Genomic DNA, 14,020 nt, shown 5'->3' on the forward strand with positions numbered 1-14,020 from the left:
GTGGCCCCTGAAATATGACAGTTCTTTTGTAACCCGGAGGACCATGTTCATCCCTCATTGCCTCCTTCACCCAGCCACCAAGAAAGGAAAAGATGAGAAGCTAGAGGCCAGACTTGACCCCAGGGCTTGATAATCAAACTTGAGCCAAAAAAGATCGATATTCACACGAGAACCCAGAATTATTGACACCAATGTGATCTTTTCAGAAATAGCAACTCTGAACTGAAAATCTCATCAGATAAGGCAACCAGGTGGACCTTTGAAAACTACCTATTATAATTACATTTATAAATAAAGAAATAAGAATGAAGTTATATCTGGACCAAAAACAGTGTTTGATTTTTAAAATTTCTTCTATATAAACAAAAATAATACATTTCTCAAAATACAGTTACCCTGATGTCCTCAAATTAGGTTGTAGACATTAATATTTTAAACTTCAAATTACTTATTAACATTTATGTGTATGAACTACTCCTCATACACTTGTCAACTATTTTAAATCACCTAAACAAAAACACCAGTTTTACCATGCCCCACCACTGGTTTCTCTATACATAGTTTTATAACCCGTCATGAAAAAAGGAAGACATTTCCAGGGCTACAAATGTTCAGATAATGTGAAAATATTTTAGGAATTATGCAGGTAGCAATGTTAGTCCACAGAATATCTCTGCCAGAAGCTAAATGCTATCACCGCCACTGCAAACACTAAAACCTGTCAGCAACTGCTTACTTTTTTCTACCAAAACTGTACCACAAAGTGGCATAATTCCAAGAGTTATATGTGTGAAGAATACTCTTTAATTATGAGAATCATTCTAATTGTGAAATTATTTGTGTTGTTATTTCACAACAGAAGGTTTCTGGGATCTCATTTAGAATGTACTACACAGGAGACAAAAACATCCATTGCGAAGGAGTGGCAGTACAAACAGCACTGCAATAACTGAGCCTAGAGCAGTTATTCTGATTCGGTGCTTATTGGTAAAGTCTGTCTGAAAATGCAGATAAATTAGCCTATCTTCTAACACAAGGCTATGTGAAAAATGGCTGTCCAAATACCACTTCCTGTTCATAGCAGACATGCTATACATTGGGAATGTGCAGAGAAATATGATAAAGTGTTATCACATCACTACAGGCTGAAACACAGCTATGTCTGCAAAACAGGAAGGTGTGTGAGGGATAATGTCTGTCTTTAGGCACTATAGTATGTCAAAACCACAAAGACAATGTGCAGCAAAAGATAGCTCCATCATAACCACTTTTTTATGATTGTCTTCACAGACCAAGATAAACGAAAAGCTGCAAATACAGGAAGAGGCCTTTAATGCAAGAATAGAAAAATTGAAAAAGGCCTGAGGGCTCCAAACAAGGAGAGTGATGCTAAACTTCACAGAAACAAACAAAACCAGCCAGAATAATAGACTCTCTAGAGCACCAGATCGCTTTCATTTAGCTGGGACAGGAAAACCAAGCCCCACTTTTTATTATCCTAACTAATTAGAAAAGTATTGGCCCCAATTTTGCTACCTCCTGTCCCATAACAGCCTCTGAATTTATTACACTGTGTGTAATAAGAACATTTTGTATATAAGAGTTTGGAGAATTACATATAAAGATACAATTACTTTTACAATACTCCTTTGACATTTTGATTAGTAAATGTTAATCATCTTCAAGGAGAATGAAGTCAACTTTTTAAAATAAAGAAAAATAATAATAATTTTATCCGTATTGACCCAAATGAACTGCCACATTGCTGAAGCTTTGTGAACATAGACCAACACCACACTGCTGAGGATAAAACTTGCTAAACAATAGCAATTCAAATGCATATACTAGGGGTTTTTTCCTCCTTAAATCAGTTGGTTTTCTTATTTAAATGTTTCAGTGTGAAACCAATTTTCTGAAATTATATAATGCAGTTTGAAGCACTTTGATTTATTCTGTACTGTATTTGTTATTTCTAATCTTGTTACTCTCCCAGGAGAATACATGACCTATATAAAAAGAAGCAATGTATAAATGGTTATTAAAGACCAACCTATATATAGATTGTAAAAATCTTAAATACAAATCAAACTCACAGAGCTCTTAAAATTAACCATTATATTGCAGTAGAATGATTGAAAACATCTCAAGCCTTTAAATACCTTTATTAAAATATAATTTCAAAAGAAAATATCCATTTGCTGACTGATTGTCCCTAGTTGGACAAACTAAATTAACTACTACCTCGGCCCTTTCCCAATTTCTGAGACTTCTGAGTATTCTAGAGGGTAGAGCCTTGCTAGGAGGGGACCATTCCTCCAAGAAGTTTCCAGTTTATACTGGAACCGGATGTACTTGCATCTGGGTGGCACTTGGTCGAATATGTTCTGTCGGTGCTCTGGCCTTGTGCTATAACCTTACCTACTTACTCTATCTGTACCAAAGGGATTTGCCCAAAATGTATTCATCTGGGGCCGAGACAGATCCGGCAGCATTTGATATTTTTTTAACTCCACTGATCATCAAAATAAGAGAAGTCCTTAAGATGAAACCGTGTTTACTGTTCATGCAGTTCCGAGTCTGGAAGGCCGGGAGATGTGCTGAGGTGTCTCTTCCTTGAGCTGCCCTTCCTAACTGAAAATGCCGATGGCCATAGGAGATCGCTAGGAGGGCTCACAAGCCTTGATTTCGCCAAGCAGTCTTTTTCCAGAGAAAATAGAGGTGAAACTAGAGAAACCATAAATAGGGAATAAAGGAGCTTCTCGAAATCACCAAACACAGCTTCAAATGCAATCGTTGGCACAGAGTGGACCTCCATTTCTAATAAAGAGTTCTTATTTTGAGCAAGGATACCAAGAGTTTAAAACTGAATAAAGAATAGCAGTAAGATCCCTAAAAACTACACAAAGACAATATCCTATAAGCATGCGGAAAGCCTGCCTCTGGAGTAAGACTCCCAGGGTCTGATGGTAGGGTAGCTTCACCTGACTTGTGTGTGACCTTAGACAGGCTGTTCACCCTCTAATTGCTCATCTATTAAATGAGGATAATACTTATCTTTGAGGTAGTTATGAGAACTCAATAAATTCGTTTTAAAGGATGTTTGTTCTAAGGTTTGGTTTCTGTTTACCTCCTAGGTTAACCCAAAAACCACTGCCCATCCCTAATACCCACTGTCCAGTTATTGGATCAGCCTCTTTGCCAGAATTCCCAGCCACCTCTGTCTCTCCACTGGAACTTGTGGATCGATACATCCTCCCATGGTAACTACTTTGCCACCCTGTTTTCTTACATCTTTCATGTTGGAGCAGCCCAGGGATCCCTCAGGCAGCCTGGCTGTAACATCTAATAATGATAGGAGAAAGAGCAATTGTAGTGGCAGTAGCTAATTCACAGTCTCTGCTCTTTAAATCAATTTTGTTGATAAAGGGATATATGCACTCCGTTACCAAAAAAAGTGTAGACGATGAAAAATAAATTTCTGGGCTTCCCTGGTGGCGCAGTGGTTAAGAATCCGCCTGCCAATGCAGGGGACATGGGTTCAAGCCCTGGGACGGGAAGATCCCACACGCCGCGGAGCAACTAAGCCTGTGCGCCACAACTACTGAGCCTGTGCTCTAGAGCCCGTGAACCACAACTACTGAGTCCACGTGCCATAACTACTGAAGCCTGTGCACCCTAGAGCCCGTGCTCTGAAACAGGAGAAGCCACCGCAATGAGAAGCCCGTGTACCACAAGGAAGAGTAGCCCCAGCTCGCTGCAACTAGAGCAGCAACGAAGACCCAACACAGCCAAAAAATAAAACAATAAAAATAAATTTCACCCTAGCTAGGTACCTTCATTTCTCTTCCCATGAGGCAACCACAGCTTCCAGTAAGTCCGTAGGAAAGTGTTTGCCCATTTAAACAATTTTTTGCCCATTTAAACAATTGGATGCTTGTATAGAGGGGTCTTTTTTTTTTAAACACAATTTGAATTGTTCTTTACATTGCTTTTTTCGTCAAACAATATATCTTAAGATAATTCTCTATCAGTACTTTTTACGACCATACAGTATTTTATTTTAGCAATTCCATAACTTTTTTTTGTTGTTGTTGTTGTTTTGTTTTATTTTTTATTTTTTATTTTTTTGACTTTTTTTTTTTAAACATCTTTATTGAAGTATAATTGCTTCACAATGGTGTGTTAGTTTCTGCTTTATAACAAAGTGAATCAGCTACAGATATACACACATTCCCATATCTCCTCCCTCCCGCATCTCCCTCCCTCCCACCCTCCCCATCCCACCCCCCCAGGCGGTCACAAAGCACCGTGCTGATCTCCCTGTGCTATGCGGCTGCTTCCCACTAGCTATCTATTTTACATTTGATAGTGTATATATGTCCATGCCGCTCTCTCATCCTGTCACATCTCACCCCTCCCCCTCCCCATATCCTCAAGTCCATTCTTTAGTAGGTCTGTGTCTTTATTCCCATCTTGCCACTAGGTTCTTCATGGCCTTTTTTTTTCTTTTTTCCTTAGATTCCATATATATGTGTTAGCATACTGTATTTGTTTTTCTCTTTCTGACTTACTTCACTCTGTATGACAGACTCTAACTCCATCCCCATAACTTTTTAAGTAGTTCTATCTATGAACTTTTTATTGTTTTCAGTACTTTGCTATCACAATCTGTGTGAACATGTATGATTAAACGTAAAGGATGAATTCCTAGAGAGGGAAATTTCTAGGTCAAATTTAGTTGCGTTTCCAGTTTTGATAGATATGTCAAAGTGCCTTCCAAGGATATTTTACCAACAGCATATGATAACTCTTTCTCTACATCATTACTAACAGATGCATTGGCCAATTTTTTATCTTTAGTATCCTGATAGATAGAAAATACTGTCAAACTATTGTTTTAATTTGCTTTTATTGTTTTACTCCACAAGGACTGAGCACCTTCCATATGTTTATAAGCAGATTTAAATATATACATATATATGTGTGTATGTGTATTAATCCCCCTAATAACCCTAAGAGATAAACAGATAGATATTATTGGCCTCATTTTATAGTTAAGGAGCCTGAAGCTTAGAGAGATTTTTTTTTTTTAATTTTTGGCTGCATTGGGTCTTCACTGCTGCGCGCGGGCTTTTCTCTAGTTGCGGTGAGTGGGGGTTACTCTTCATTGCAATGCACGGGCTTCTCATTGCAGTGGCTTCTCTTGTTGCGGAGCATGGGCTCTTGGCACGCGGGCTTCAGTAGTTGTGGCACGAGGGCTCAGTAGTTGTGGCTCGCAGGCTCTAGAGCACAGGCTCAGTAGTTGTGGCGCACGGGCTTAGCTGCTCCGTGGCATGTGGGATCTTCCCAGACCAGGGGTCGAACCCGTGTCCCCTGCATTGGCAGGCGGATTGTTAACCACTGCACCACCAGGGAAGTCACTTTTTTTAAAAAATTTATTTATTGAGAGATTATTAACTTGAACCAAATTGCACAATTGATAATTGATAGATGGATCAGGGCTTGAAATCCAGGTCTGACCTATTTTACAGATGAGGAAACTGGAACCTAGAAAAAATTTAAGTAACTTTCCCATGATTACACAGCAAGTAAAGTGGTAGAACCAGGTTTTGAACTTAGGCCTGTGTGATGACAAAACCCATATACTTAACCTTTACCTTCATCTAGCTATCTCATAGTCGATATGAAACAAAATGAAAACTGACCTTTCTTTTTGTTTTTAGTTATAATAAGGTAACAAACTTGCTTGTATTGTAAGCATATTAAATATTTAGAAAATTTATGCAGGGATGGAATGTATAACCCAGATCCATTCGTTCATTCATTTGTGTGCTGTATATTCATTGAGTACCTACCACGTGCCAGGGCATTTAGTAGCGAGCCAAACAGACATGGTCTCTGCCCTAGTAATCTAGGAGAGGGAGACAGCTAATACTAACTGTGATAAAGACAAGCTTCAGGGAATTATAAGAGTATTGAACAAAGGAGCTTGATCTAGTCTGGGAAGTCAGGTAAGCTTCCTGTGAGTTTTGCCACTTGGCCTGTGATCTCAGGGATAGGTAGAATTTAACTAGACAGAAGAAGGTGGCGGAAGATGGATTTCAGGCAGAGAAAGAAGCACGTGCAAAGTCCCTGGGACACAGGGTGAGGCTGAACGATGGGTCACAGCCAGAGCTCTCTCGGGGACCTGTAGCCCACATTACGGATTTTTACTTTTAACCTAAAAGCAGTGGGAACGTGTTGATAAGTTTTAAGTAGCAAGTGACGTCAGATCAGTATTTTTAAAAAGGTCATCTCCCTGGTGCCAGGACTTCTATACATTGGAGACGTGGAAGAGAGCGTATTCTCATAAAAGCTATAGCTCCACTTCTTAGCAATTTCTAAGAGTGGGAGAAATAAAGACAATTGTTGACTTTTTTAAAGGCACAGGGTCCACCTACTCGAAGCACTCTTTGGCACAAAGGCAGCGCTCTGGGGAGCCAGCTGAAAACCGTACCAACCTCGCACTCAGACAACCTCGCACTTAACCTTTCTCTTAGCATCCACAGTAAGATAGCTTCTTTCCATTTGCAGGAATAATTTGGGGTGATTTTTTACTCACCCCCATGAAAAGTCTCAAAGAGAAAATATATTCACTATGTTACAGACAAGCCACAGACTGCCACTATTTCAGGTATTTGCAGGCACCTTTGTGCCTAAATATAGCTGCGGAGTCATTTTTCCAAAATCCAAATATAAAGCCCCTCTTTCCCTCCTCCATTTGATTGGAACCATTCAACCGTCCTGCTAGATAATAAGTTTGCATGTTCTTAGATTGCATTTCATTATGCTTCAGTTCCCCGAGAGAAGAAACGTGCTCCTTTTCCCAACAGTTGTAGAGCAGAAATACTTGTGACATCTCAAGTTTCAGAGTCTCAGGAAGCCGGCCCTCTTCTGGACATCAAAGTCTTTTTTTTTTTCCTGGACATTGATTTGTTAAATAAGAGAAGTCAGGACCTCTTTGTAGCAGCCAAAATACCTATTAATTTAGGTTTCCTAAGCAAAAAGGAATCTAAATCAAAATAACACCATCTTGTTGGAATTCAAATTTCAAAACGAAGAGAGAATACTAAAAATTTATTTTGCTTTTAGGGTCCTTCTCTCGTTCATGGAAGTACCCTCAGTGGAGATCAGTTCATCACTTTTTTGTCAGAGCTGCCAGAGTTTTGTGTGATTTAATTTTTAGCTTCAGGGAATGTTGAGTGCAGATGTCTCCAATGGTCATTTTGGTGTTTGTTTCTTTTTTTTTTTTTTTTTAATTTAACCTGTTATTTATTCAGGGCAACTTCTAGGTACTGGGATGAAATAAGACAGAGGTCCTTGACTTAATGGAGTTCATGGAATTGAGGCTATCCAGCAACTTGAAATCAAGCTTGGTAATGGTCACCTGTCATCCTATCATCTAGAAAGGGTTAAATAGCCTAGATATTAATATTTTCATTGAGTACCAATCTCAAAATCAAAAGGAGGAAAAACCAGCCCTTGTTCTTATACCAGTGAACATTTATGTTCAGTCACCGTCAAAACATGACCTTCATAAAACCAAGGCCCAAATTCAAACAGAATAAAAGTAACATAGTACCCATCTTCCAGTCCCATACGGGAGTTAATCCCACAATGACTAACAACATATTTATGGATTTTATTTCCTTATCTTTTTCTGTATAACCATTGATTCTCTTATTTTTTATTAACGTTATCCAATCCCCTTTCAGCTGTGATTGGACTTCAAGGATTAGGATAAAGTTAAAGTTTGCACTGAATTTGTAATAATTAAAAATTCAGGACGAAAGAATAAAATATGTTTCTATTCTACTTGCCAGATCCAGAACTTGTAACATCTGCTTAAGAAACATAGCTGAGTGATTGAACAACCATAGTGACCCACAGGATTCAATTTTAAAATACTCGGACCATAGGACCATGGTGACGGAAGTCTTAAACATCATCTAGTTCAATCCTCTCTAGATGAAGAAACTAAGGCCCCAAATAGTAAAAACCTCTTTGATGACATGGCTAATTTGTGGCAGGGCCCAAACTATCAGTTCTTCATTCATTCAAGTATGCTTATATTCAACAAATATTTACTGAGTATCTTTTGTGGGTAAGAAACTAGGCTAAGCATTCACAAACAGAAACAGACATAACCGCTGACCTCATGGAGTTTATAATCTAGTGGAAGAGGTAGATTTTAATCAATCACACAAACAATTATAAAAGAATAACTGTAATGGGTGCTGTCGGGCAGGGAGTTCTACTCCACAATGAGAGCTGATTTAGAGGAATTTGAACAAATCAAGGAAAGTTCCCCTGGGAGAGTCACATTTAAAGGGTGAGTAGGCACTAATTAGGCAAAGAAGGGAGAAAAGAGTTTTTAGGCAAAGGGAACAGCAAGTGCAAAATCCCTATGAAAAGAGAACATGGGAAACAGAGGATGTGAAAGGGGGCCTGTGTGGCTAGAGCCCTGAAAGGGAGAAGGGGCATTTTCCAAAGTTGAAAACGAATAGGTTAAGGATATTAGATTATGCAGAGCCTGTATGTCGGGATAAAGAGTTTTGTCTTTATCCTGAATACAGTAAGTTATTGAAGGGTTTTCAGCAGAGACCTGCAGGTGGCTGGTGACGGACAAGCACCTTTGAACTATGCAAAGAGGACTCTTAACTGCAGTGGGGAGAAGGGACCAGGCAGGACGAGGTCCCTGGTCCTCTTTCCGTGACACCACACATGTCAGAAGTGGTCCAGCAAACCCATTCTCCTATTATTGCTAAGCACATGGCTGATCTCCATTTTCCAGATCCCTTTGCAGTGAGGTGTGACTATGGGACCAAGTTCCAGCCAGCGGAATGTGAGTACAAGTGAAATGTGCTGCTTGAAGGGTATGGCTCAGGACCAGACGATACCTCTTCCACGTTCTCTCCCCTCCCTCTCTGCTGGCCGGATGGCAGCAAGGAGAGTGACGACTCAAAGGTGATAGAGCAGCTGTCTGCCTGGGTTCCTGAAGGGCCACATGACAGGTGACACTTACCAACTCAGATCACATGCCCAGACTGTCATATGAGGGGGCAAGAAACTTCCATTTCTGAGAGTGACTTCACTCTTGGGTCTGTCTGTTGCTGCAGTTAAGCCTGCCCTAATTAACTCAATGAATATGTCTCTCTGTGTTTATGCATATGTAGCATGTGTCATATGGGTCAATGTCTGTAAACTGGGAGAACAACCAGCAAATTCATTACCTAGGGACCTGCTTATAGTTTTATTGCATAAGGTAATTACTTCTTAGCTTATATAAGCCCACAGCCCCTCCTAAACTGACATTCTATGAAATAATTGACTGAGCCTCGTAAGTATGATGAACTACACACTCAGGAAACTCCCACGAGAGGCCACACCTTCAATACTTCCTACTTTAAGTGAGGCTAGTAATTTTTTAAATGTCCATGGATGGCTTGGGATTTCTCTAATATAATAAGTATAAACAAGACTCTAGATTATTAATTTGCTAATAGTTTTTCCCTTAGGCCAAGGTTATTTCCTCAGCTGAAATACTCCTTGATTCACTAAAAATTATTTACTAGATGCCTACTCTAGAACCTGGCTAAGGCCCCTACTAGAGCAAATATTGATATGTTGGCTACTTGATGTTAACTATATCCAGTTCTAAAGACTAATATTTATTTCAGAAGTATTATTTCTGATTTGGGTAGTTCGCAGTCCGTAGGTTAAAATAAACAGCACAGTCAGATCATCGACAGAGTTGGAAATAGAAAGAGCTTATTTTTTTCCCTCCCTTAAACATGTTCAGTCACCAGTTGCTTACTTGCTATTGGCGACCACCTGCGTCAGTTAGGATGCTTTCGGCTACAAGTCAATAAAATCCTAAACTCAAAATGGCTCAAAAAATTATAAAAATACACTACATAATCTTACAAAAAAGAAGTTCAGAGGTAGGGAGCCTCAGTGACATCATCGAGGACCCAGATCATTTCTGTCTGTGGTGTCCTCTTCAGCACCTTGGCTTTTGTCCTGAGTTGTCCCCTCCTAATCCCAAGATGACAATTACGTCCTCGCAAATTTTTTCTTCTCTTACATTTCATTTTAACAAGAAGAAAAACTTTTCCCAAAGCCTGCCAGTAGAGTTTCTCCTGTGTCCGATTGGCCAGAGTTGTGTCACATGATCAACCCTAAACCAGATGCTGGTAAGGGAAGTAGAATGGTCAGGATTGACTTAGGTGAGTCAGGATGCACCAGCTGGGGCGGGGGGCGTGGCCCTGAAACACTGGTCAGCCACAACTGAACAAAACTGGGATTCCCTTCCAGAGGGAAAAAAACGTAGATGGCTTTTGGGCAGGTCACTGCCATTTCTACTCCACCAAATGATCTTTCCTCTGTAACTTCTTTTGGGGGGGATTTTTAAAAAATATTTTTAAAATTTTGTTTATTTTATTTTTATTTATTTTGGGCTGCGTTGGGTCTTTGTTGCTGTGCGTGAACTTTCCCTAGTTGCGGCGAGTCGGGGCTACTCTTCGCTGCGGTGCACGGGCTTCTCATTGCGGGGGCTTCTCCCGTTGCAGAGCACGGGCTCTAGGCGCGCGGGCCCAGTAGTTGCGGCACGCGGGCTCTAGAGCGCAGGCTCCACGGCATGTGGGATCTTCCCAGACCGGGGCTCGAACCCATGTCCCCAGCATTGGCAGGCAGATTCTCAACCACTGCACCACCAGGGAAGCCCCCATAACGTTTTATACCTTGGAATGTCCTAGCATTCTCAGCATTCTTCAATTCCAAATTTAGGTGGATAGATAGGTAGGTAGATAGACAAAAGGTATTTTTTTCTTCTTTTTCAAAGATTGTGCTACTGGTGCTGATTATTATCTCTATGTGTGGGTGTGGTTTTTTAAATGTTTGCCACAGAAGGAGCTACTGCATTCCAACATGTCTATGAAAATTAGCTAGAAATTTTTGAAACCAAATCTATTCATCTCTTAAGGTGCTAGACTCATATTGAATTATTAGTACCATTTCCTTTCTGCTGAAATTTTGATGACAAGGTCATCATTCATTCAACCAAGTGTGACCATTTTAGATTCAGTTAAGTGTCTTTATTCAAGGTGTCCTCATAGGCTCCTTTATTTGTTAGAACCATTTCAAAATGAATAGACAGATGAATCACCAGAGCACTGCAAAGCAAAACTCAAGGGCCAGGGCTAAACTGAGGAGACAAAACAAACAAAAAGATGATGCAATTACAGACTTGGGAAATTGTTCATGATTTAGAGGGAAAATCTATCATTAAATATGATATGTGTTTTGTGGGAAAAAATGATATGCAAAGATAAAGCATTTGAATAAAATGGGAGTTATCTGTTGATGGTAAGGTTGCAGGTGATTTTTAAATTTTTTCTGTATTTTCCATAAATTCTCTATTAACTTTTTTAACTAACATTAAGTACACATCACTTCTGAGAGGTTGATGCTGCACCCTAGCCTTTCAGTGTCATTGCCCTTTTGCCAGCTTCTGGACCAACCCACTGGAAGCCGGGTTACCCATTTTCCCTGCCCTCTCTGGTAGAGAGTCTTTACAGCAGCAACCATTAGAAGGCATCGGGTACCATTTGGACCCAGGGAAGCACAGAACGCTTCCCAGAAACGGCTCCTATTCTGAAAAATCTCCCAATCTGAGTTGGATACACTAGTGCATAGCTTTGGGTGAATAGACACATTGCCCTGATGGTACTGAGATGACTTCTAGAAGGTGGATTCCACGGAAGATTCTGTCACAAAAAACTGCAGGATGTTGGGCGTGCTGCATTACCCATCTGAGCCTTGGGTTTATTGCTTATAAAATGGATGGATTGACAATAGGTTAAAAAAAAAAAAAAAGGCAACGTTGAGAAGCCTTTTCTTAAAATTCCAGGGACATCCCCGACTTTAAAAAACTACAAACTAGCCTTAGAAGAACACAGCAGGTTAAAGAAGATCTCAAATTGGCTTAGATCGAAACACCAGATGCATTTCCATTAAAGTCAAAAGTGAGATAAGGGTTGGAATTAATGAATTAGTCGTATAATTTATCTGTTTAATGTTTGTCTCCCTGCCCATGCTGTACCTCGAGGAGGGCAGGAGCTGTTTCTATCTTGTTCTGTGCTCTATCTGCAAGATCTAGCACAGTGCCTGGCACAGAGTAGGAACTTCATGAATGTTTTGTAGAAGGAAGAGAAGGCAAGTAGACAACACAGGCTGGCTGTTTTCACCACTGGTATTTTGCTTTTCCTACCCCTGCAATAAGACAACATAAGGAAGTTAAAAGTATAATTAACACAAAGCTAAAATAATTATTATTTGTAGATTATAAGATTGTATACATTGAAAACTCATGAGAAAATCTATTCTAAAAAAATAAGAAGTCAGATAAAAAATAAAGACTAAAAATAGATTTTTTACAAATTAATAATGGTTAGAAAATATAATGGGGAAAAAATCTATTACAGTAGTAACAAACATACAAAATATTTAAGGTGAAAATAGGAAATGTAAAGGACCCATGTGAAGAAAAATATAGAACTGTCCTAATGGGCATTTTGCTTGATACAAAACTTAAATACTGTAAAGATGTCATTTTAAGTGTAATTCCATTGAAAAATCTTAGGATTTGTATTTACTAATGCTAGTCTGAGGTCAACATGAATACTGCAACAGTAACAAGGGGAGATGGCTTTCTGATTTAAAAATGTTACAAAGCTAAAATACTTTAAAGTATGATATTAGTGCAAAAATAGCAGCCAAATTAGTAAAACTGAATAAAGAACCCCCAAAGAGCCATAATACTCAGTATCTGTCTTATGGTGAAATTTACTTGGGCGGCTGAGTCTATGAATTTGGAGGCACTTAAATCCTGAGATTCCCCTCTCAGATCTGCCTTTTGTAGACAAGCATTATTAGCTATCTAAGCCTCAGTTCACTCATCTGTAAAATGGGAATAAAAATAACTATACAAGAATTTTATTGTAAGGATCAAATGAAGTCTACATTCATTAAAATTTAAAATTCATTAAAAATATTTAGCACAGTATCTCAGTGTACAATAAAGGGTACTTATGATATACTTGATAAACCAATGGGAAAGTAAAGGAATCTATAAGAAATGATGCTGGGACAATTAATTATTTAAGGAAAAATGTTTATATGTTATATGTGTGTGTTTTATATGTTACATTTCACAGAGTATACCAATGAGTTAAAGCATTAAATGCAAATATTAAAACTACAAAATAACTAGAAGAAAGTATGAATGACTCTTTTCCTGATCTCGTGATACAGAGGGCTTAACAAATAAAAGAAATGAAATAACATTACAAAGACAAGAACAGGCAAGAAGAATAATTTTAACTACAGAAGAATTCTGAACTTCATGTAAAAGAAAATTTACCATAAATAAAAATAAAACAAAAAACTGAGAAAAATACTTTCAGCAAGATGTGTGACAGATGTGAAGTTAATAACTTTAATATATAAACAGCTCTTAAAAATCAATACAAAAAATGCTAACAATGCAATAGGAAGTTAGAAGGAATCTGAAAAAATAATTCACAAATTTAAAAAATTAAAGAATAAGTACAAGTGGTCAGCAATAATGAAAAAGTTTTTAATTTCATCAATTCTGGAATTTCCAAATGCTATATATTTGTAGGGTATTTGAAGCCAAAGAAATCCATAAAGAGAAATGCAGAAATGAAAGTATCTTATACATGACTATATCAGGAACTGCCTAAAATTGATTCAAATATATGAAGAAGCATTGCACAGCTCCCATTTAACACCTCAGGAGTACCTTAAATTTTTAGATATCAAAATTCATTTTTGGTAAATGGCAAGCAATATGCCACTCACTCATTCACTCACTCTCTCTCTGCCATTCCATATTTTTCTCTACTTTTTCTAACATGGTACATGTGGCTTTCAAACCTGACAATTTCCACGTCATAAA

The 14,020-nt window shown here is 38.6% G+C and overlaps 1 protein-coding gene across 3 annotated transcripts in view; it reads left to right on the forward strand.

Moving 5' to 3' along the window:
* CABCOCO1 (ciliary associated calcium binding coiled-coil 1) overlaps positions 1-13,220 on the forward strand; it is a 144,444-nt gene extending 131,224 nt beyond the window's left edge. The window contains exons 8-9 of one of the 3 annotated variants that reach the window (XR_009005658.1): positions 3,135-3,260; positions 8,834-13,220. Coding sequence is in view for 2 of the 3 variants with exons in the window: in XM_057530913.1 (XP_057386896.1) it covers positions 1,291-1,365 (75 nt within the window). In the remaining variant the exon portion in view is untranslated. Of the gene's footprint in view, positions 1-1,290; positions 3,098-3,134; positions 3,718-8,833 lie in introns of those variants that run through there. The other 2 variants (XM_057530914.1, XM_057530913.1) reach the window with 2 other exon arrangements.
* The last annotated feature ends 800 nt before the right edge of the window (positions 13,221-14,020 follow it).

This window comes from Balaenoptera acutorostrata, chromosome 16, assembly GCF_949987535.1.
Source record: "Balaenoptera acutorostrata chromosome 16, mBalAcu1.1, whole genome shotgun sequence".
Lineage (NCBI taxonomy): Eukaryota > Metazoa > Chordata > Mammalia > Artiodactyla > Balaenopteridae > Balaenoptera > Balaenoptera acutorostrata.